Source organism: Danio rerio, chromosome 19 (assembly GCF_052040795.2).
Source record: "Danio rerio strain M-AB ecotype USA chromosome 19, GRCz13ab, whole genome shotgun sequence".
Lineage (NCBI taxonomy): Eukaryota > Metazoa > Chordata > Actinopteri > Cypriniformes > Danionidae > Danio > Danio rerio.
In genome coordinates, this window is record NC_141039.2 from 47,142,459 (window position 1) to 47,169,136 (window position 26,678).

At 33.8% G+C, this 26,678-nt stretch overlaps 1 protein-coding gene and 1 long non-coding RNA gene across 16 annotated transcripts in view; one reads left to right on the plus strand and one right to left on the minus strand.

The window, feature by feature from the left end:
* The window catches only part of csmd3b (CUB and Sushi multiple domains 3b), a 1,026,877-nt gene that overhangs the window by 534,898 nt on the left and 465,301 nt on the right, over window positions 1–26,678 (minus strand). For 9 of the 14 annotated variants that reach the window (XR_015517226.2, XR_015517225.2, XM_087296028.2 and 6 more), the window contains one exon: window positions 8,724–8,801. The exons of the other annotated variants lie outside the window; for them this stretch is intronic. Coding sequence is in view for 7 of the 9 variants with exons in the window: in XM_087296028.2 (XP_087152154.1) it covers window positions 8,724–8,801 (78 nt within the window). In the remaining 2 variants the exon portion in view is untranslated. The remainder of the gene's footprint in view (window positions 1–8,723; window positions 8,802–26,678) is intronic. 14 annotated transcript variants of the gene reach the window in all.
* On the plus strand, window positions 10,354–13,388 carry LOC148679861 (uncharacterized). Of its 2 annotated transcripts, none has more exons than XR_015945446.1 (7): window positions 10,354–10,457; window positions 10,562–10,683; window positions 11,490–11,569; window positions 11,690–11,744; window positions 11,847–11,922; window positions 11,997–12,173; window positions 12,513–13,388. It is a non-coding gene; the product is annotated as an uncharacterized LOC148679861 (long non-coding RNA). The 2 variants fall into 2 exon arrangements; XR_015945447.1 differs by having other exon boundaries at window positions 10,596–10,683.

A 26,678-nucleotide genomic window follows, 5' to 3' on the forward strand; every position in this document is an offset into this window, starting at 1 on the left:
GTACCGAGTTTAAGTACCCACCCCTAAATCCTGAAGTACCTTTAACTGCTTTCAGGAGCTTTGAAGTGGAGGCTGAAGTATGAGACGGAGCACTATCCTGCTGAAGAATTTGCCCTCTTCTGTAGTTTGTAATGTAATGAGCAGCACAAATGTCTAGATACCTCAGGCTGTTGATGTTGCCATTCACTCTGCAGATCTCTCACACGCCCCTATACTGAATGTAACCCCAAACCATGATTTTTCTTTTCACCAAACTTGACTGATTTCTATGAGAATCTTGAGAAAATGCTGGTTCCAGTAGGTCTTCTGCAATATTTGTGCTGATTGGTATGCAGCTCAACAGATGATTCATCAGAAAAATCTACCATCTGCCTCTTTTCCAAATGATCAACGAGAAGTCAAGTTATTATTTGTAGCTCTTACAACTGGGATCAACAACAAGACTTTTGTCAGACAGTGTACTGTATGTCGTTATACAGATGATGTCCCAAACACACACACACGCACCCATCTAAACTGATTTTACTTTGTGACAGGAGCTCATATTAGCATTGCACGAGACAAACTCACACTTCTAGTTAATTCTAATCATATATGCATGTTGCACAGACATTGTATTCGTCCTTTATTCCATATTTGGCCAAATGCACAAACAAATCACAAATAATTGATAGCTTTATACTCAATGCTTCATGCCCTTTCTCTGCGCTCTGCAGCATGCGTCAGGAATTATGGGGTGTTCAGGTGAGCACATAAACAAAGCCAGCAGGAGAACAAGCTGTTAAACATGCAGTCACATGCTCTCGTTTCATCAGTGATCAATGTAGACATGTGCAACCATGGTGTCATGCCAAGTTATCGACAAAATGTCTTCAAGAAGCAATAAAGCAATACAGACTGGTTTGATATAGATACACCTGGAGCAAATTGGGACAATTGTATGGGACTGTAAGATTCATTCCTAGCACTCTATAAGATTCAGATTTGGGAAATAAAATGTTTTATGCAGTGTTATTCTTTTCTATTCAAAAATATTTAATAATAAAAAAAAATATGGGAAAACCATCTTGCAGTTATGGTTTATTACTCAAAATAGAAAGATAATATCTGAGGTTATCTTATCTGAGGCTGCACAATATATCGTTTTACCATCAATATTGCAATGTGATCATTCCTAATAGTCACATCGCGAGTATACTTAATGTAGAGTTTGGATTATAATTGATAATTTTGCAAGTGTTTGAAGCCTGTGTCTGTGTGAGGGTTTAAATGGGAAATTGTACCATGCGGCATTGGGGCGGGGCCAAGAGCCATGGGAACGGAACGTGGCCGGTGCATAAGTGAATAATGAGAAACACCTGCGGTGCACACCGGCCTCAAATCCCACGGAAGGAGCTCTGGACTATAAGAGGAGAAACGATGGCAGAGGAAGCTGAGAGAGGTCCAGGCTTGGACAGTTATGTTGTGTTTGTGTTTGTTTTGGTTTAGACAGCAGTCTCCGTGAGGAGCTGTCATCTGTTTGTTTTATTTTTTTCATTAAAACTTATTACAAGTTAGTCGGTTCTCCACTTCTTTCTTCCAGGCGGTCAGGTGGCTGTAAACTTCATTACATACCATTTTTAATTTAATAACGATTAATTTGATTGAATTGTTTATACAACAGAGACTACGCTGTATTATTTAACATTTGATTATTCAATTACTGTATGCCTGAATACAGTTCGACTACTCGCGGAAACAATAAAACACTGTTTATTTATTTTGTATCTTTTTCTTTATTGAATTTCTGTGTGCTTGTAGATTGTTTATTATATTTTATGCACTCCAATACAGAACCATCCCAATCAATCTAAAATTGAAAATAATTTTCAAATAGTTATTTAACTCATTTAGTGAAACTGTATTCATATCACAATATATATAACAGAATAACAAAAATATGGCAATGTTAGATTTTTCCAATATTGTGCAGCCTTAATCGGAGATCTTATTTACATATATTTTAACCATAAATTACAGTAAAACGCTTTTTTTCATTTCAAGTCAAATTGCTGTTTATCTTATAATAGAGTTACAAAAATATAAAAAAATAAAAATCTATTCTCTAAATCTATTTAGAAAAAAATTATTTATATATGTTTGCTTTTTACTTATTATTTGTAATTTTTTATTCATATATAAGTATATAAGTATAAAAAATATAAGTATAAAAAACATACAAAATAATATTTTGTTTATTTAAACAGGCATGATTGTTTATTTACTAACTTTATTTATTTTGCACTCCTGTGAAATATTATTTTATTTTCAAATATTTCCCAAGTGTTGTTTAACATAAAAGATCCTTTAAACACTTTCAAAACAAGTTGTTTTGTCTTTTCCATGATGACAGTACTTTACAGTATTTTGCTACATACTAGTATTCAGTTTGGAGTACAATTTAAAGGCTTACCTAGGAAATTATATTAATTAGGAAAGTCGTTTGTTTGTTCTATAGCTAATAAAAAAAATACAAAAATAAATAAATTAAAAAAAAAAACAATCAAGGGAGCTTATATTATTAAGTATATTATTTTTCATAAAAAAAAAAAAAATATATATATATATATATATATATATATATATATATATATATATATATATATATATATATATACCATGCTTAAAATATTACAGAAAATACTACATCAAACATCACTTGGGGAAAAAATGATAATAATTTGTTATTTGGGCAAGTAAGTTTGTATTTAATCTTTTTTATTTATTTACAAAACAATTTTTTTCTATTACTTACTATTTTCTGTATTTGAACACTTTTGAGTGACTTATCAATAATATAAACTTATGAATAATACATTAACAAACCAATTAATCATATACATTTGAAATTTGTAGATATTTAAATGTAGAATATAACTAAACCAAGAGCCTAAAACCTCGATTCATGCTCGGCCGACTGAAAACTTTCAAATCTTAATTCTATCACATGATGTCATGGAGCATCGCCATTTATACAGTATGAACACATTTTGTTCCTAACAGAAATAAATCTTCATGCCCGAGGCTCATTTGCTTTCTGACACTAGAAGAGCTGCATTAACAATGAAACAAGATGGGCTCTTTTCTGAAGCACATATTTAAAACATATTCCAAAAGCATTAGATGGGAATCATGAGCTGCTCTACTTGGCTTCCCTTGTCTCCACTTGACATGTAAGCAGTACAGCTGAAGCACAGAGTTCAGTTTAAGGTCATTTTAATAGGGATCTATGTGAGAGATGTGGCGCCAGAAGCACTTTAAACCATTACAACCGGCTTTGTATGAATCTAACAAAAATGCTTCAACCTGAAGACAATGTGCTATAAATGTAGGGCCAGGTTTAATAAGAGCTCACATCAGAGCAAACTAAAGACATACAGTGAAATACTTATTAGTGAAATCATCAACCAATTTAGTTGTGTCGGGCCTTATTTCATATGCATTTGTAGGAGTTTCGAATAATTTAGAAACTAAGCAAGTGACTGTTTTTCAATAGATCTATTAAATCATTGATTCAGATGATTTACTGAAAAGCAGGTTAATTCAGTAGCGATACATTGCAATGTTTCTCTGTGATGCACAAACGTTCTGCTAAGTCTTTCATTTTTTTCAAAAAAATGTCTTGAATTTAACTCAGTATTTATTTATTGCTTGTTTAAATATATGTGATAAAATATTTAAATATATGCGATTGTTTAAATACATGTGACGCTCATGTTCTCAATTTCCAACACAAACTCATGAAAATGTATAACTTTTTGAATTAGCAGTAAATTCGTTTCAATTTGTGAGATCTTATTTGTACATTTTAGTATGAGTTTCTCATCCCCCAATGACGAGGTTTACAGCGATGTTCAAATTAAATTGTTTGAATTTGTACGAATTAGCCACTTTTCTGGCAATACCTAAAATAGTTTTTTTTTTTTTTCATGAGATCGAGCTGTATTTTTAAGAAAATGGCTCTCTTGCTTGAGCCATATTACTAAACTATAAGATCTAATAACTAATAAAGTTCATTGTTTTGATTTTCTATATTGGATTATTATTATAATTCCATTCTAATAGCTGCATTGGACTCTCAAGCTGTGTTTTTGTTAATATACATACCCACTGAAATACGTCACTATTATTAAAACCAAAATTCTGATATTATCATAGACAATAAACATCACACACCCCTAACCATTTTTGTAAATGACTACAAGCTTAAGAAAGAGCACATGTCTGCTTCCTCTTAAAAATTATATTTTTGTGCAAATAAAATCATACAAATCTGTATAAATTAGCCACTTTTCTGACAATACCTAAAATAGTAACATTTCCTCATGAGATCGGGCTGGATTTTAAAGAAAATGGTACTTTTGCTTGAGTCATATTACTAAACTATAAGATCTAATAACTAATAAAGTACATTGCTTTGATTTCCTATACTGGATTATTATTATAGTTCTATTCTAATAGGTGTGTTGGACTCTCAAGCTGTGTTTTTGTTCCTCAAATACACAAACCCACTCAAATACGTCATTATTATTAAAAACTAAATTATGATATCATCATGAGTATAAAATTCACACACCCCTAACCATTTTTGTAAAGTAATACAAGCTTAAGAAAGAGCACATGTCTGCTTCCTCTTAAAAATTATATTTTGTGCAAATCAAATTATACAAATTTGTATAAATTAGCCATTTTTCGGACAAAACCTAAAATAGTTTTGTTTCCTCATGAGATCAGGCTGGATTTTAAAGAAAATGGTACTCTTGCTTGAGTCATATTACTAAACTATAAGATCTAATTAGTAATAAAGTATATTGTTTTGATTTCCTATATTGGATTATTATTATAGTTCTATTCTAATAGGTGTGTTGGACTCTCAAGCTTTGTTTTTGTTACTCAAATACACAAACACACTCAAATACGTCATTATTATTTAAATGAAAATTTTTATATCATCCTGAACGATAAAATTCACACACCCCTAACCATTTTTTGTAAACTACAAGCTTAAGAAAGAGCACATGTCTGCTTCCTCTTAAAAATTATATTTTTGTGCAAATAAAATCATACAAATCTGTATAAATTAGACACTTTTCTGACAATACCTAAAATAGTTTTGTTTCCTCATGAGATCGGGCTGGATTTTTAAGAAAATGGTCCTCTTGCTTGAGTCATATTACTAAACTATAAGATCTAACAAGAAATAAAGTATATTGTTTTGATTTCCTATACTGGATTATTATTATAGTTCTATTCTAATAGGTGTGTTGGACTTTCAAGCTTTGTTTTTGTTACTCAAATACACAAACCCACTCAAATACGTCATTGTTATTAAAAAGAAAATTATAATATCATCATGAACGATACAATTTACACACCCCTAACCATTTTTGTAAACTACTATGAGCTTAAGAAAGAGCACATGTCTGCTTCCTCTTAAAAATTATATTTTTGTGCAAATAAAACCATACAAATCTGTATAAATTAGCCACTTTTGTGATAATACCTAAAATAGTAACATTTCCTCATGAGATCGGGCTGGATTTTTAAGAAAATGATACGCTTGCTTCAGTCATATTACTAAACTATAAGATCTAATAAGTAATAAAGGACATTGCTTTGATTTCCTATACTGGATTATTATTATAGTTCTATTCAGATAGGCGCATTCGATGCTCTTGGACTCTCAAGCTGTGTTTTTGTTACTCAAATATACATACGTCATTATTATTCAAATGAAAATTCTGATATTACCATTGACGATAAACATCACACACCCCTAACCGTTTTTGTAAATTACTATGAGTTTAAGAAAGAGCACATGTTTTATGTTTTGGACTCAACATCTAAAGGCCACACAGTCTCCAATTCCCTCAATAGCTCTTAAAATGAAAAGCTAATTTCACACACTGAATGAAAAAGCCCTGAAATCATGCAAGGGCTGCTTACAGTGTATTATTCACTACAATATGCAAGTTACGTGAGGGAAAAAAAATAATATTATTGGATATTTCCAGTGTTTGACAGCTGCAGTCTAGCTTGATAACTTTCACAATAGGCACTCGATCAGAACGGCATGGTGCAAACATTGCTCACTGTGTTGTGTTGTTGACGGACGGAGAGACTGCTGCTTTGGAAATGGCGAGGGAGATTGGTCATGCAAGCAATATCAGCAAATAACGATCCCCAAATAAAGCAATGACAGAAAAGAAAAAAAAAATGAACTGAAATCGAAAAACATGGCACTCACTGACAACACAAATACATCCAAAGGAAAATAAGAAGAGCACAAGCAAACCAAAAAATAAAAGACGAGTCAATTAAAACAAACATGACATTGTTGAAGATCATTGCAGGGTTTTTTTTTTATTTCTCATATTTGGAGACATGCTGTTATGCTGACTATAATTTGATGTCAAAAAACCAACCAAACAAACTAAACATCGTATAAATTGGCATATTCATAATATATTTATTGTGTTGTTTAATTAATTGAAACTTGGGATTGAAACTTGAGCTAAGGAAAATGATAAAAGCACTGAAGTTTAATTAACTGTATTTGAAATTACAGATTTTATTTTTTTATTTGTATACATATTTTGCATGTATTTTATATTTGCTGTATATTTATTTACACATACTTGGAATATACAGTTGAAATCAGAATTATTCGCCCCCCTTTATTTATTTATTTCTTAAATTATGTTTGACAGAGCAAGGAAATTTTCACAGTATGTCCAATAATATTTTTTCTTCTGGAAAAAGTCTTATTTGTTTTATTTCAGCTAGAATAAAAGCAGTTTTTAATAAAAAAAAAAAAAAAACATTTTAAGGTAAAAGTTATTGGCCTCTTTAAGCTATATGTTTTTAATAGTCTACAGAACAATAGTCATTATACTATACCTTGCCTAATTACCCTAACCTGCCTAGTTAACCTAACTAACCTAATTAAGCCTTCAAATGTCACTTTAAGCTGTATAGAAATGTCTTGAAAAATATTATTTACTGTCATCATGGCAAAGATAAAATAAATCAGTTATCAGAAATGAGTTATTAAAACTATTATGTTTAGAAATGTGTTGGAAAAATCTGCTCTCCATAAACAGAAATTTGGGGAAAAATTTACAGGGGGTTAATAATTCATGGAAATAATAATTCTGACATCAACTGTATATTCCTTAAATTAAACTTATATTTATTATTATAAATTATAAATTAACACTATTTTATAAAATGATACATTATGAATTCATACTAAATTATAAATCAAACTAATATTTACATATTTTCCAACGAAAAGTATATAAAAATAATAAAGTAATAAATCTAAAGAGCTCTTAAAATTTTAAAACAGCCATTAAAAATGTTCATGTTTCATTTAAAATATTAAAGCAAAGAAACATGAATCTGAATTTCACATCATTAATCAAATTTTGTAATTCTCCTTAAGTGTAATGTAATGTGTATTTATATACTGCATTTTTCGTGCATAGCCATACACCCAAAGCACTTCACAATTATGAGCAGGGTCCCTCTACTCCACCACCAGTGTGCAGCATCCACTTGGATGATGCGACGGCAGCAACAGGACAACAGCGCCAGTGCGCTCACCACAGACCAGCTATAGGGGGAGTGGAGGGGCAGTGATAGAGCCAATTCAGTGGATGGGGATGATTAGGAGGTCACGATGGAGGAAATGTGGCCATTACACCAGGGTTACACCCCTATTCTTTACAAACAGTGCCATGGGATTTTTAATGACCACAGACAGTCAGGAACTCGGTTTAACGTCTCATATGAAAGACGGAACTGGCGTGACACTGAAGTGTGTTTGTAAAGTCTGATGTCTACATAATTTGCAGGGTTTCTATACTTAAACAACTTTGCAATTCAAAAAACTAACCTCTTATGCAAAGGCTTCAGCTGAGGGCACAGAAAGAAATCTTATTATTTTACTATATATATATATTTTATTATAATATATATATATATATATATATATATATATATATATATATATATATATATATATATATATATATATATATATATATATATATATATATATATATTATTATTATTATTATTACTAGTAATAATAACAACAACAACAACAATAATAATAATAATTTTGATTATTTTTAATTGTAATTTAAGAAATTTTTATTTATTTTAATATACTTTATTTAATAAATATTCAATATATATTTTATATTTATTATTATTATTATTATGTATTATTTATTTTTTATTATTTATGTATTATTATTATTGAATAAACTGAGAAGCTAAATTAATTTTTATTTATTTTAATCATTTTTATTTAATAAATATTCAATATATATATTTTTATAATTATTATTATTTTTATAATTATTATTATTTTTTAATTTTTTATTATCATTTATTTATTATTATTATTATTATTAAGTAAACTGAGAAGCTAAACATAACTGCATGTTGATATCAAAATTATAATTCATAAAAAGTCGTCACTCCCTCATTACAGTGTAAAATCAACACAATTAATGCTTTTGAGGAAATCCTGTTGAATAGAAACTTCTTTGAGAGAACCGAAGTCCAATGTGCATCTTGCAATGATCTCACACTTTGTCACCGTTTGCTGTAATCGACTCCAGACGAGCAACACAGATTTACCATAAAAGAGTAACAAAGGGTAGACTCACAGATAGAAAACTTGTTGCTGTTGTCTTTGCCAGGGAATAATTTTACTCCTCTAGATTTGAAATCTACAGACCGTTTCACTAGTTAAAAGGGGGGAAAAAATGAAAGAAATAATAATAATGAAATCAGGTGAAACAGATCTCAAATAAACTGTCAGCATTGAAAAGAAATAAAGCATCATCAAAGCGCATGAGAGAGAAGAGCAGGAAAGTATAGCAGCGTCAACAGTTTTCCAAAAGTGCTCTGCGAACAGAAAACATGGCCATGTGTTGAATCGAATGCAAAGGGTGTCAAATGAAAGGGTGAGGAGTGGTGGGACGGGACTTCTGTTCGGTTGTCAACCTTGACAAGGGAACGATTTTGGCTTATTAGATGTGATGCAGACTTTGGGTTTGAGACGCAAATGTCTGCTGAGGTAATCCTATGGGAGCAAGGGTGGCTGTTTGACATGCACGGACCCCGGCATGTCAAGGGTCAAACAGAAGTCTTCAACACAGGCTCATTGGAGATATGTGCCCAGGGCTACATTTCTAAGAACTGAAAAAAAATCAACTATAATCAAAATTGTTGGCCCTTATTTTTCAAATATTTTCTATATAATGTTTAACAGAGCAAGGATTTTCCACAGTATTTCCTATATTTAGTCATAATTATTTTTTTAATTCAGCTAGAATAAAAGCTTTTTTTTTTTTTTTTTTTTTTTTACCATTTTAAGGTCAATATTATTAGCCCCCTTAAGCAGTACAATTTTTTTTTTGATTGTCTACAGAACAAGCCAATGCAGTGCTTCCCACAGGTTTGAAATATACCTGCGGTGGCAGCCATATTAAAACATGCCATTTACCCACAGCAAATATATGGTGAACTACATGCGACAAAGATACTGCCATTTTTAACTATATTTTTATTTATTATTACACTGTTGTACATCTTTTACTTTCAGTGGATTTAAGTTATTAAAAAGGCTGTTCACTCTCAGAAAAAAAGGTACAATGAGGGTACAATTTTGTTCCTAGAGGGAACAAAATATAAAATTGTACCTTTAAAGGTCCCATATTGGTCCTTAGGGTACAATTTTGTACCCAAATGGGCTATAAAGGTACAAATGTCCAGATTTAGGTTTGGAAGGTACATTTTTGTATCTTTTATAGCACATTTGGATACAAAATTGTACCGTAAAGGACCAATTTGGCACCTTTAAAGGTACAATTATATATTTTGTTTCCCTATAGGAACAAAATTGTACCCTCAGCTCATGATAAGATCAAGACACTATATAACACTAATTTAAATGTATTAATACTAAACATTAATACTAAAATACATAATTTAAAAATATAATAAATAAATAAATTGATTGAATTAAGTATTTTAATAATTAAATTTTTTTCATGTATTTAAATTAAATTTTTTCTCAAAAATGTTAATAATTTAATTTATAATTGAATGTAATTTTAATCATTAAAATTTAATACTGGTCGTAAATACGTAAATACTGGTCTTTGCTTACTGTTTAAGACCCTATAGTTTATGGGATGTAGAATAAGAACCATGCAGAGTGACATCATCTTCATACAGGTGGTGATGTTACTGTCTCTTTAAGAATTTGGCTTGTTGAGGTTGAGACGTTGTAGTAGTGTTTGTTACTGAGGCGGTCCGTCGAGTATGCTGGCTGTTTACACAGAACTTCGCACGCTTTTCAAAGAAAAGTCTATTTTGGAGTCCACACTTTTCAGGTAAGAATGTATTAAATATATATTTTCAGTCTCATTTTTACATGTGAAGCCGTGTTCTGTTGATGTTGTCTGACTCTCGGGTCTCGGCTTTCCCCCGCTTTAAGTGCTCCGGGCTGTCTGGTGTACGTTGGCCTGCAGGATGGAGTTTGCTAAGATGTCTGCAGCTTATTAAAGAAGTTAATACAATGTGATATCGAAGTCACCGAGGGACATAACGTTATAGACGGTGAGTACTATATGCTGTTAGTTTTCTCGGTGTAAAAGTTCCCTTTATCGCCTACGTTACGTATTCGCGTCTTATATCTTACGTTACGTTACTGCTTTATTAATAAGTGTTGCCACGGCGGAATATAATCGCAACCCAAATAGCAAAATACACTCGGGCCAGTTGCGGCGGCAGAAGCGAGCCGACGCTGCCGTATCAGTGCACCGGAATCGGGCCGTGAGTAATGTTCGGTGTGGCCCGGAGCTCGCGCGACCAAAGTCCTCATATACCTTGATATAAAACCTTTTGTTATTAATACTGGAAATTTGTAATTATCGATAATGTTTTATATTTTGAGGCCATTTTTCTAGCCACGGTTGACCGCTGAAATGTAATTTTAGACGGTTATATAAGTTACACTGCCATTTTGTGAAGAAAAATCACAATTTTGTCACCGACAAAGCGACTGATTATGTAAACGTGGCTAGTTACAAACGTGGCGTGTGTGTATGCTTGTACATATCTTCGTTTCAGTGTCTAAGTTACATTAATGTTGAGGACTGTCCACAAACTCTCATGTATTGTTGATGCTTTACTATCGGTTATCGTTATACTTATGTTAATGTAGAATTATTAACATACCATGTTGTATAAATCTACGTTTTAAGTTATACTTTGTTCTTTAATGTAATTATTTGTCTCATCTGTTCTGAAACTGGTACCTTGAGCTATTTTACCTATTTTATTAATATCTCAAAATAAGTAAATAGTTATTGCTTTATCTTATTGCTTTCCAGAAGTTTATGAAGTTTCCAATTGTCTTTCAGGACAAGATTGAACAACAGAATGCAGCCTAACAGCATCAGACCAATGAATGCATGTCATATGAAAGCATGGCTTTCAAGATGTAAGTATGTCTCATTATCTATACCATGGTTTTAATGGCTTACATACTATTTTAAATTTGTAGGTTTTTACTTACAAACAACAATAAATGTACACCCACATGATTAAAATTATTTTCTAGGTTTTCATCGAAAGATGAGAGATCAACTGAAGAATGCTATGGATCTGACTCTAAGGTACTCTTTCTAAACTTTCTCCACTTGATTAATATTATTATTTAATTCTAGCTTTGTATGGATTCCTTCATATTTGTTTATAAGCCAAATCTTATGTTCCAGGAATTGATTTTACAGCAGCACTTCTCATGTTGCCAGCCTTGTTAAGCGAGACACTTCAACATTTCGTTGTGCTCAGGTGCGTATGTTGTTTTCTGTTTAGTATATGCTGTGATAAATGCATTTTATAATGCTTGATATTCTTTATATTAGGATGACGCAGTGGGTAGTGCTGTCACCTTACAGCAAGAAGGTCGCTGGTTCGAGCCTCGGCTGGGTCAGTTGGCATTTGTGTGAGGAGTTTGCATATTCTTCCAGTGTTCGTGAGGGTTTCCTCCCAGTGCTCCGGTTTCCCCACAAGTATAAAGACATGCGCTATAGCTGAATTTGGTAAGCTTATTTGTCTGTAGTGTATAAATGTGTGTGTGAATAAGTGTGTCTGGATGTTTCGTAATACTGGGTTGCAGCTAGAAAAGCATCTGCTGCAAAAAACATATGCTGGATAAGTTGGTGGTTCATTCCACTGTGGCAACCCCAGATTAATAAAGGGACTAAGCCGAAAAGAAATTGAATGAATGAATGAAATTTATATTAGTCTTTTAATCTGTGATACTTTTTTTTTTTTTAATCAGTGAATATTAATTATTTTACTTTCTATGCATGTTGATTTTCTCTTCATCAGTGATAGAGTGACTGATATTAATGTAATTATTGCTTTGTCATTTACAGTGAACCATCTTCACCACATCCAACAGTTCAAGTACAGGAGGAGGCCACCGACTGGACAACTGTGTTAACAAGACGAGTCACGGCAGTCTTCAGAGTGGATGGGATTGCGATTGGCCAGGCTAATGATGTGGACGAATATACATTTTTGACATATCCATCTTATTAGAAGAACACCTTGATGTTTCTGCAGTGGAATGTTTTGAATGAACGGTGGACGGTGACAAGCCTCGATCTACTCCAGTTACCAGAGTGATCAACCTTGTTTTTTGTTTCTCTACATGCTCTGGGGATAATCACAATCATCAAGTTAATCCAGCACACTGCTGTCATTCATGCATAAAGCACATTTTTAAATAACTTGTGGTCCTAATGACTATCAAAGAACATTTTCCAGATATGAGTGCTTTACATGTCATGTTTATCAAAAGCATAAACACATATTGTGTTACAACAAATTACAACTCCACTTGAGGATGATGAGGAGTAATCTACTGATGTTGAGGAAGAGGCTACTGATGTATTTGGTTTTCTGCACTGTTGAAGCAATTTATAGAGAAAATAAATGAAATGAAATTCAGAGAAAATGTTCATGACAAATTATTTTTTATGACCGAGTATTCTGACTAAAGACAAATACTTTGGACTTTATAAAGTGCAGTACTTGATGTAGCCTGTGTAATGTGTTTATAAATCTTAAACAGTATTCTTGTGATCTTTGTATTAAGTGTAGATTATTTAGTTTTTATTCTTATCTAAATTGTTCTTTTTACTGTTTTACATGTCTGCTTTATACTTGCTGTGTAATTTTATTTCTTAACACATTCAGTTGTGAGTTGTAATGAAATATTTCTACATTAATAAATAAATAAAAATGGACATCTGTGAACCAAAATATTTTATTTATTTATTTGTGCATGCAGTCACCAAAGGATCAAAATGCCTTGGTCAGTACCCTGAAAATACTATATAATATAAAAAGGTACATTTTTGTACCTTCAGTGTCTAGGGTACAAAATTGTCCCTTAAAGGGTACAAATGTTGAAGGTACAATTTTGTACCTTTAAATAGAGGTACAAATTTGTACCCTTAAGGGTACCACCCCAGTGACGGGCCATTTGTACCCTAAAAGGTACAATTTTGTACCTTTTTTTCTGAGAGTGTTGAAATGAAAGAAATACATTAATTCTCTTGTTTTTATGAAATTTAAGAGCCATGTGCACCCACTGACAGGTAAAGGCTGCTCTCTCTCTCTCTCTCTCTCTTTCTCTCTCTCTCTAAAGTTGTTTTATTGGTATGACATTTTCAGTATTGCCAAAGCATTTTAGATATGTGTAAAGTATGTAATTTATTAACATCATTAAATCAATAAAATATACAGCAAATGAGAAATAAACAACAGAAAAAAAGAATACAAAATATTGCTAAAAATGATAATAATAACTAGAATAAAAAATGTAGATTATTTAAATAAGGAAATTTAGCTGATTAACCATTTCTAATGGTGTATATATGTATATTTTGCAGCCATTGTATTTTTTTCTCTCTGAGTTTACAGTAAAAATTTATCTGAGATGTTTAATAAATGATTAATCATTTAATGTTTCTCTCGCATACAAATAACGGCAACTTTAGAAATTGTAGAATATGTTCCTCAGACATTTTAGGAGATTCAGAAACTACAGGCCGATGCATTTTGGCGCAAAGGGTGCGTCTCAGTGGGACTGCGGAGCACGTGAGAATTTCTGTGTGAGTGTTGACGACCAGCAGTAGCAAACGTGCAGAGCGAGAGAAGATTTTCCACTGGTTAATCGATCACGAATGTTTAGCTTTCTTGGGCGGATACAAAAAAAAGTGTAAAAGGATGATAATAATAGTATTATTCATGTGTCATCACCAAATATACGTGGGAGGCTGTTAATATACCAAGTAAATGTGTGGGAAGCACAGTAATGTCATATAATAAATGGCCTAATTAACCTAGTTAAGCCCTGAAATGTCACTTTAGGCTGAACACTAGTATCTTGAAAAATATCTAGTCAAATATAATGTGCTGTCATCATGACAAAGATAAAAGAAATCAGATATTAGAAATGAGTTATTAAAACTAATATGTTTAGAAATAAACAGGGGGCTTATAATTCAGGAGGGCCTTAACTGTATGTACCCTGAGATTTGTATGTTTTTGTTTTCACAAATCCACTAGAGGGCGCCTTGTACATTTCTGACAATCTGAAATATGTTACTGGGGGGCACATTTTTTCAAATGTGTCATTTATCATAAATCTACAAGAGCAGGGGTGCCCAAACCTTTTTCCTATAAAGAGCCAAAAAGCAAACTTGATTGAGGGCTGTGGGTCGAATATTTACCAACATTTCACAACATTTTATAATGAACTTATTACAGTAAAGTGTAAACAATTATATTTATAACACTAGTTCAATGCTGAATACACTAGTCAAGTTTACTTTGATTTGCTCGCAGATGTCTTGTGCAGTTTGCTAACAGCAAGTCTGATTCATTTACAGTATTTAACTGAATCATTTAATTTCAGTTGGCTTTTTTGTAGCTCAGTAATAAAACAAGGAAACAAAAGGTTACGTTAAATTCGAAATGATGACCATTCCCAAAGATATTCCCCCCATTCACCTCCCCCATCTCTTTTCAGACGGAATGACAGACCAAAGCAAAGTTTAACACGAGTCAACTTTGAAGGACGTCTGTAATTTTCTGCCAATTTCAAAGTTTTTCTTGTGCACGTCTGTGAGAAAAGCTGGTTGGCTTGTTTCCGTGCATAATATATCAGCTTGCTTTCGACTGACCCACACACTCTCTTCCCAAAACCCAACCCATAGTGTTTTCAAAAGCAAATTAGAAGAGAAAAGGAATCACGGCCAAATGCTTTTATTGAAATGTCATTCTGCTTTTTTGGGTAGTTATGTTTTACCTGGTTTCTGAAATCGTCCTTTACCAGACTCATACCTCGGTTTGGCCAAACAAAGGTAAATATAGCCTCATAGCACTCGTTTTACACATAAAATGCAGCCATATGTTCCTGCTAGCACATATTTCTTGGTTCTCAAAAACATATCCCTGGGCACATATACCCAATGAGCCTTTACTGGAAGTCTTGTTGGGAGTGTAAAGCATAATAATGATAACAATAATAACTCAGATCATTTGAAAACATCATGGAAAATGCGTTCTTTGCATTAATGCCTCTCGTTCCCTTTGCAAACTGTGCATGTCTTTAAACCAGCTAATTAATAAACACATAATGAATAAGAAGCAATGCAAACACAATTTCTGGTCATCACAGTGGTTTATGGGAAGACCGACCTGAAAATGAACCCGGGCTTTTCCATCAGATGGAGTGGAAAGTGGCAGTGACTTGAACTCGGTGAATTAGAGCTTCCATAAATTGTGTTATATAAAGTATTGTGAGAAATTAGTGCGCTTTTCTGCCAGTGTCCTGGGTAAAGGGGCTATATGTAAGCATCTGCATGTAGTGATCACATTTTTGGCAGTGTGTGAACAGTTTATGATGAAACTTTTAAAAACAAGACTCAACCATCATTGATGTAAATGAAAATTTGTAGATGTTTTATTTTATGTCATTATTCATTGATATGAATGCCCACAAGAGCCTCTCTTTTTCTTCATTTATGTATGGCACATGACATGCCAAAAGAGCTATGTGTTGTAGGATTGCCAAAAGCATTAACTTCGGCACCAATCGGTACTGAATATTTTGTTAAAATTGTACATTTCTTGCTAACATTTGAGCTTTTTTTAAATTTCAGTACCTCGATACTTTTGACAACCCTATTTGTACTGTAATGTGGACAATGGTAAGGTATATCCAACTATTTTTTTAGTTCTAAGAAAGAACTGAAGATTTATGCTGTGAGAGCATCGAACAACATTAAATCTCATGTGTATGTTTACATGCAGTTCACTGAATGGCCACCATTGTCACTAAAAAACAAGACTTATTACATATAGCCCCTTTAAATATTATTATATAGGCATACAATACCCTTCATCTTAGATTTGAATTAAACAAAAAACAAACATCTGTCATATTGAATGCATTGGGATTTATGAATAAACTAAAATAAAACAGTTTCCCCCATAACACAACTGTCTCTTCGACTGAAATGAATGAGAGGGAAAGAAAACATGGTGGGGCTCTGAAGTACTTATAAACCAGAGGAATCATTTGGGAAAGCTCATATAACAGTATACAGTTTTGACCAATATTTTGACACTTTGAAACTTATGAATGTGAGTGAAATATGATGTTTGCCCACCCTTACATAATCATGTACCAAACATTTTTTATAAAAGCTTTCAATATTTGTAGTTTCATTGCACATTAAAAAAAAAAAAAAAAAAATATATATATATATATATATATATATATATATATATATATATATATATATATATATATATATATATATATATATTAAAATATAATCTTAAGCAATACACTTTATTGAAAATGTATTATACACATTGATAGCACATTTTTGAAAAATACACTAATTATACTTAAGGTTAACTTTAAAATAAACTTGAATTGAATAATAATGTTTTCCAAAAGCAAACAAAAACAAAAATCATTCAACGCTTTGTTTTTATCAAAATGCAAGGATATAACACAAAATGAATACATAATCTAACATTCAAAATGTTCTAAACCATTGGTTCTCAAACTGTGGTACGTGTACCACTAGTGGTACGCGGGCTTCCTTCTAGTGGTACATGGAGGAATTAAATATGTAATGTACGTGCTACATATATTTCAAAACCTATTAAAAATTATGTATATAATATGACATAGTCTATATTTCTGAGGTAATCTGCCACGTTTTTTTTTAACTGTGCAGAGTTGTAGCTGCTTTAATGAGCCTACTATGCTACTGTATTTTAGTACTGCTCATTTTGGGGGTACTTGGAGAGACTTTTTTTTTCTCAGGTGGTACTTGATGAAAATAGTTTGAGAACCACTGTTCTAAACAATGTAAGACATAAAAAAATTTGCAACAAATAAAATTAATTACCCTGTTTGAAATCGGGTATATCCCGTTTTCCAAGCAAAATCTCAGAAGCAGGAGATGAAAGTAGTATCAGCTATGAAAAGTGACACATATTTGTTTTTGACCACTGCCAGTGTGTGCAATTTATTCCTGAAAATCTCAATACCATGGAAACAAACTATGAAGAGCCTTTAAAATAAGGATACCAAACAGAAAGTTTGATAAAAGACAAAATCCACAGGAATCATGAAACCATGCCATGAAACTGGGGGAACAAATCTTGAAACATTTTCCTATTTTTAAACTGTCATCAACAGTCAGACATTTAAAAGCATCAAAATTGACTAAAGCTAACAGACCTACCAATCTCTAACAAAATAAAATATTTAGGTTTATTTCAATAATTATATTTATTCATAAAACAAACAAACAAATACTGACCCTGAACTGACGCTGTTTCAGTTTACATGTTAGATAATGATTAAATAAATGACTAAAGCTAACAGATTTTTACAAAGAGACCTACCAATCTATGTGTAATAATATTGTTACGCCATCCTGCATCCTCTAAAGAAGTTTTTACCTCCCTAAAATTAAAATAAACCTATTCAATATAATACAATCAAATAATAAGGTTCATTTAAAGCTAATAGACGGGGGTGGCACGGTGGCTCAGTGGTTAGTACTGCCGCCTCACAGCAAGAAAGTTGTTGGTTTGAGTCCCGGTTGGGAAATTTGGCATTTCACTTTTTTTTTTTTAAGATTTATTTTTGGCTTTTTTGCCTTTTTTATTAAGTGGATATGACAGTAAATGAGACAGGAAGCAATATGGGAGAGTGTAGAGACAGGAAATGTCCTCGAGCCAGGATTCGAACTCGGGACGCCCTGAAGTGCTTCTGCACCATATGTCAGTGAACTACCCACTAGGCTATTGCGCCGACCAATTTGGCATTTCTGTGTGGAGTTTGCATGTTCTCCCTGTGTTGCCGTGGGTTTAATCCGGGTGCTCTGATTTTCCCTACACTCCCAACACATGCTCTATAGGGGAATTGGATAAACTAAATTGGCCGTAGTGTAGTAGTGAGTGAATGGGTGTTTCCCCAATAATGCGTTGTGGCTGGAAGGGCATCTGCTGTGTAAAACATATGGTGGAATAGTTGGCAGTTCATTACGCTGTGGAGAACCCCTGATAAATACAGAACTATGCCAAAGGAAAACGAATGAAAAAATAAAGCTAATAGACCTACTAATCTATGTGTAATAATGTTAATCCATCCTGCATCCTCTAAAGTAGTTTTTACCTTTCTAAAATTACAATAAACCTATTCAATAAAAAATAAAAATTAAATAGTTAAGTTTATTTAAATTATTTTATAATTTCATTAGTTAAAGCAAATAGACAGGGACGGCAAAGTGGCTCATTGGTAGCCTCACAAAAAAAAGGTTGCTTGTTCGAGTCCCGGCTAAGGCCATCTGGCACTTCTGTGTGGAGTTTGCAATTTCCCCCAATGTTGGTGTGGGTTTCCTCCGGGTCCGGTGTCCCCCACAGTCCAAACACATGCAATATAGGTGAACTGAATGAACTAAATTGAGTATGTGTAAGTGTGTATGGGTGTTTCCCAGTACTGGGTTGCAGCCGGAAGGGCATCCGTTGTGCAAAACATATATTGGAAAAATTGGCGGTTAATTCCTCTGTGATGACCCATGATATATAAGGGACTAAGCCAAAGACAAATCAACAAATAAATAAAGCAAATGGACCGTCTAATCTACGTGTACAAATAATGTAACGTCATTCTTCCAAAGTAGTTTTGACCAACCTAAAATTAAAATAAACCTATTTAATACAATTAAATAATTAAGTTTATTTAAATAACTTTAGTTCTTCATAAAACAAACAAATAAATATATATTTGGTAAAGTTTCTCAGTCTGAGAAGGGATGAGTTGGCGTTATTATAAATGATGTCCATCATAACACTAGTACAGATCAGATGCATTTACCATTACTTTACATTTAAATATTATGCAATATATTTTTACAGCTGTATCTGAAGGATGCGGATTCAGATGACAGGTGATTAATACACCTACAGTATCCAGCAGCAAATTAAATCATTTTATCAACTGCTAATGAACCCTCGGTTTCATTACAGAGCATCCATTAACCACCCACCGGATCAGCCCATCACCATAAATAAATAAAAACCAATGAAAAACTGATTTCCAGAAGCACTACAAGATCTATTTAGCATTCATTTGAATATGCTATTGACACGGACACGCCCAGATCCCAAGGTTTCGTGAATTATTCTGTAGACGGAAATTTGCTCTGGCACCTGTTTCTGCTTAAAAGGTTTACGCTGAATAAATCATTTGACGTGAGACCTGCAAATGAGACGTGCTGCAAGTGACAACACATTAAAGCTGAGGATAGGACTGCTGACCCTGGTCGACGACGCACGCTTAAACCGCTCACTGAAATTACACATAATGCTAATTGCCTTCTATTTCTAGCATTAGAAAACACCCTAAACTAGCATCCTTAAACATCCAATCCTAAATAAACTGCAGCGCGTCAACCCAAAACAGTGCTGTCATTATAAACTCAGGTACACTGACATGAGATCATAATATGTTTGATTGATTAGAAATTTAGGGGAAACATCTATGCAGCAGAATGCTGGTGATGGCAACCGATTTCATTTTTCATTGCTTATTATCCTAAACGATGCCTTTCAATCACTTTCGACATCCCAAGTAATTTGCTTATCGCTTTTTGAGCATCGTAAATGGCATAAAATTTTGCGAGCCATCAATAAAGCTCTCAGATCAGACCAGACAACGCATTAAAACGCAGGCTCATTCATTACAATTCACAACCAACAGCTTGGATGCAACATCAGCAATCTGTAATGCGCTGTAAACATGGACGTTATTCCAACAAAGAAAACAAGCTTCCTTAACAAATATGGTTAAAAAAAAAAAAAAAAAAAATTTTTGTTTTGGATAATTTCCTTTATCATTTTATGCTGTTTGTTGACATTACAATGGTTCATTTTATGTTTTATTCCCATACATTACAGTTTTACGTTACACCAAATGTTTATAACTAAGGTTTATTCCATAATTTTAATTTAAATAATTTCATATACATTCACAGGCCACTTTATTAGGTACATCTGTCCAACTACTTGTTAACGCAGATTTCCAATCAGCCAATCACTTGGCAGCAACCCAATGCATTTAGGCATGTAGACATGGTCAAGACGATCTGCTGCAGTTAAAACTGAGCATCAGAATGGGGAAGAAAGGGGATTTAAGTGACTTTGAAAGTGGCATGGTTGTTGGTGCCAGACGGGCTGGTCTAAACATTTCAGAAACTGCTGATCTACTGGGGTTTTCATGCACAGCCATCTCTAGGGTTTACAGAAAATGGTCTGAAAAAGAGAAAATATCCAGTGAGCGGCAGTTCTGTGGGCGCAAATGCCTTGTTGATGTCAGAGGAGAATGGCCAGACTGGTTCCAGCTGATAGAAAGGCAACAGTAACTCAAATAAGCACTCGATACAACCAAGGTCTGCAGAAGAGCATGTCTGAACACACAACATGTCCAACCTTGAGGCGGATGGGCTACAGCAGTAGGAGACCACACCGGGTGCCGCTCCTGTCAGCTAAAAACAGGAAACTGAGACTACAATCCACACAGGCTCATCAAAATTGGACAATGGAAGATTGGAGAAACGTTGCCTGGTCTGATGAGTCTCCATTTCGGCTGTGACATTCGGATGGTCGGGTCAGAATTTGACATCCTGCCTTGTATCAACGGTTCAGGCTGCTGGTGGTGGTGTAATGGTGTGGGGGAGATTTTCTTGTAACACTTTGGATCCATTAGTAGCAATTGAGCAGCGAGTATTGTTGCTGACCATGTCCATCCCATTTATGACCACACTGTACCCATCTTCTGATGGCTACATCCAGCGCCATATAATAATCGCAAATCATTTCAGACTGGTTTCTTAAACATGTCAATGAGTTCATTGTACTTAAATGGCCTCCACAGTCACCAGATCTCAATCCAATAGAGCACTTTTGGGATGTGATGGAAAGGGTGATTCAGATCATGGTTGGCAGATGACAAATGCTATCATGTGATGCTATCATGTCAATATGGACCAAAATCTCTGAGGAATATTTCAGGTACCTTGTTGAATCTACGCCACGAAGGAATAAGGCAGTTTTGAAGACAAAGTAACGTCCAACCTGGTACTAGTAAGGTGTACCTAATAAAGTGTCCGGTTACATATGGTTGTGTTTTCACATGTGTCACAAAGTATATGTGTGGATGCTTCAAAACATTGGCATGCTGCATTATATATTAATATATGGCACAATAAATGAATGAAATAAGGTTGTTTACTTTAAAAATTAGACATTTATTTTACAGTTTGTACCGTATTTTTAATGATAAGCCATTTTTTTACCTTAAAATTTTAATTATTTTAGTAGCACTTTATTTTGATGGTCCATTTCAGTATTAGTAGACTGTCTACTTAAAATCTGTTGATACTGGTTCTTCAACAGACATATAACTGACTATAAGAAACTTGCAAGTACATGTCAACTTACTGTACACTAACCCTATCCCTAAACCTAATAGTCTACATATAATCATCTAATATAAGGCTATATACGCTAATATATCAGGCTGGAAAATGACCAGCTAAATCCAGCTAAAACCAGCTTGACCAGCCTGGTTTAAGCTGGACATAGCTGGTTTTGGCTGGGCTCCCAGCTTGGCTAGGCTGTTCAAGCTGGTTTTAGCTGGTCATCTCCCAGCCTGACCAGCTAAGACCAGGCTGGAAATGGCCAAAACCCCTCTAAAACCAGCCTGTTCAACCAACTAAAACCAGCCAACCAGCCTAGGCTGGTTTAAGCTGTTTTTTTCAGTAGGGATGTCACCGCATATCAAACGACTTAAACGATATAACTGAAGAAATCTCCACTGTGCTGAGCGAGAGCGCTTACTGACCAGCGCATCTTAGATGACGTGAGCATTCCCAGGCCAGAATGTAATGTGAGTGCGGGCCATCATGGGAGACGAGAGGGTGGAATAGCATGCTTTGGCCTGGTTCAAGGCAACTGTACAGTGCAAGTACGCCCTTAGTTGGCATGTAGATGCAATGTAACTTAATTCAACAAACGAACCATCAAAATAAAGTGTGACCATGATTTTTTTTAACAGTGTGCACACATGTATGCAAAACACTGTATATACTAAAATAAGCTGTTCTGCTCTACAGTATTTCAATCAAAAATATTCATATATATAAGCTAAAACAAACAAACAAAAAGTCTTTGTCACAATTACTGTCTACTACCTGCCAAACCAAGCCTACCTCAGTTTCTTGATGGTGCTGAACTGACATTTTACATCTATAATTAGACATTTAACATTATCCAAAGCCTCCGCATGTGTGACAAAGACATTCGGCACCTATGTGCCTTTTTCAAACACTAATTAATTTTAAACATCGAGCAGCTGTCAGCAGCTAACCGAGGTCAACATATTCATAGTTTCTAGAAAATGATTGCTTCGCCGAGCTGAAATCAAATCGTCAAATCCCATCGCAAGCAGCTCATCAACCTAACGAACCTACTCTTAGCTGTTTGTTTTATTTGTTGACATTCTTGCGCACCACGTTCACCTGTTAGCTCTAAGTTAAGCGCAGATTTCAAAATCCAATTAACAAGCTACGGAGCGAAATGCATTTTATTCCTTTCGTTTTATTCCTGCAGGTATCTTGGATGCGATCTCAGACACGTCCTTGCATTGCCAACCTTATCTCTCTGCTGAGTCCCTTGGCAAACTATCCCCATGTCCATCTAGTCAAGGATAGATTACAGTAATTGTTTTCCGCCCTGGATGTCAGATTATTAGCCGGAGCAAAGTCAAGCGTGGATGCCATGCGCCATTTGTTATCGGAAAGGAAATAGCGATAGTATCATATTTCCCTGCCATAAAACTGACCTTCACCTTCTTACCGTCAGGTATGTGAGGGCTTCATTACGTAACAGCTCAGTTATATGACAATAACAACAGCAGGGCCGCGGAGGTGAAGAATCGGATTAATTAAATGCAAATCGCTAATGATGCACTTGACTCTGCTTTTCTTTAACACAAAAACTTAAAATAACTAATGCTAAAGTTTTAGATACTCATATTTATTTATTTTTCTCTGCATTTTAATCACTTTTAGGAGTTCTGACAATATAATAATGATTTAATAAGCAACACATTTTGTGTTCAGGTCATTTTGGAACCAAACATCAAACATCTTTAGGTTTAAGTTAAATAAGCGTATTTTATTTATTTATTTATTTAATTATTTATTTATTTATTTATTTATTTATTTATTTACTTACTTATTTTTAATGAATGTTAAAGGGCACCTCCTTTACCCCTTTTTCAAGATTTAATATAAGTATTTTGTGTCCCCAAAATGTGTTTGTAAATTTTCAGCTCGAAACAATCCTCAGATTATTTATTAGGCCTTTTATAAAGTTGGAATTTCCTGCTCAACACAATGTAGCTGTTTTGTGGCCTGTGCCTTTAATACTGGATCTTATTGATATGATTATAGGCATTGATAAGGAGCTATGATGTTAATATGTGGCTGTCTATCAATTAAGTGCGTTAAAAAATGCACTCCTACATCATGTTGGGCCTTAAAATGGGAGGGATTTGGATCGTATAACATCAGGAAATAAAAAAAAGAGATGTATTGTCAATATATGTAAATATGTACATATGTATATATGTATTATATAGCAAACATTTCAATTTATAGACACATTTTTGCATTATATATATATATATATATATATATATATATATATATATATATATATATATATATATATATATATATATATATATATGTGTGTGTGTGTGTGTGTGTGTATTTTTTATTATTATTAATGTATTTTTATAATAAATTCCATTCATACCAACCCGAATAACTATCATATTAAGTTCATGTATTACATTATATGATTTTATATTATTCATTCATTCATTTTCTTGTCGGCTAAGTCCCTTTATTAATTCGGGGTCGCCACAGCGATATGAACCGCCAACTTATCCAGCAAGTTTTTACGCAGCGAATGCCCTTCCAGCCGCAACCCATCTCTGGGAAACACCCACACACACATTCACACACACACACACTCATACACTACAGATAATTTAGCCTACCCAATTCACCTGTACCGCATGTCTTTGGACTGTGGGGGAAACCGGAGCACGCAGAAGAAACCCACGCGAACGCAGGGAGAACATGCAATTTCCACAGAGAAATGCCAACTGAGCCGAGGCTCGGACCAGTGACCCAGAGACCTTCTTGCTGTGAGGCGACAGCACTACCTACTGCGCCACTGCCTCGCCCTATATTATATTACTTTAAATTATATTAAATTATATTATATAATAGTATATTATTCTATATTATATTATATTATATTATATTATATTATATTATATTATATTATATTATATATATATATATAGTCATTACATTTGGAAACAGAGTTAAGGTTCTCAAGGTGAATGCACATCTTCTCTCTAGAGGCAAAAATAAGGTCAAGAATCTTGGTGTGATTCTGGAGTCAGATGTGAGTTTCAGTACTCATGTCAAAGCAGTTTACTCTGCATACTATCATCTCAAAAACATTGCAAGAATTAGAATCACTGAATACAAACCTGACAAATTCGTCAGATCTTTAGGATCAAGTAAATTAGAAATTCCAAGTGTCTGTCTGTCTGTCTGTCTGTCTGTCTGTCTGTCTGTCTGTCTGTCTGTCTGTCTGTCTATCTATCTATCTATCAATGACTCTATCGATCCATTCATCCAACCATCCATCCATCTATATATTCATCCATCCATGACTGTCCGTCCATCCATCCATCCATCCATCTATCTATCTATCTATCTATCTATCTATCTATCTATCTATCTATCTATCTATCTATCTATCTATCTATCTATCTATCTATCTATCTATCTATCTATCTATCTATCTATTTATCTATCTATCTATCTATCTATCTATCTATCTATCTATGGCTATCGATCCATTCATCCAACCATCCATCCATTCATCCATCTATATATTCATCCATCCATGACTGTCTGTCCGTCCATCCATCCATCCATCCATCCATCCATCCATCCATCCATCCATCCATCCATCCATCCATCCATCCATCCATCCATCTATCATCTATCTATCTATCTATCTATCTATCTATCTATCTATCTATCTATCTATCTATCTATCTATCTATCTACCTATCTATCTATCTATCTATCTATCTATCTATCTATCTATCTATCTATCATACATATTTTTTATGCAATATGCTAGTTCAACAACTGTCTCGTTAAACTGTTTCTGATAAATGATGAACGAGGGAGAAGTATAATAATACCTGAGGAATATATGTCTACGTTACTTCATGCGAGTGAACTCCGCCATAACTCTTGGGTAAATCTCCTCAGCTGAGACCAAGTACTCTACTCTTGTCCAGAAGTAATGGCAACACTGAGAGCCATTAGAGCTGTGGATATATTTCTCTCCTGGGGATGTTTACCCTTTAAAGACTTATTTACCCCCACAGCTTCAGACGCCGAGCAAATCTCTGCATTATCAATGAACAGTGGATGGCCTTTCCTTTAATAGAGACTTTCTTCTGTAGATTAAGAGTGAGGCGCGTCTAATATCAGCAGCGGCTGCCAGAGGACGTCTTGGGGTTAGAGCCGGTCCACTTTTTACAGCAGTACAGGTTCTGGAAGTGATTTTCGCATTTGATTTTTGCACAGGATATTTTTATGAGGTCTTGATGAATGATGAGTATGGGTGTAACGATACACTCAGCTCACGATACAATGTGTATCACGATATAATGTTAGGGATGTAACGGTATCAGAATTTCACGGTACAATAATACCTCGGTATGAATGGCATGGTACGATATTTATTGAATAATTTACAGGAAAAACAAAATTAATAAAAGGACTCGAAAAAAGTGCCAAAAGTGTTTATTTACCTCATCACTGAACATA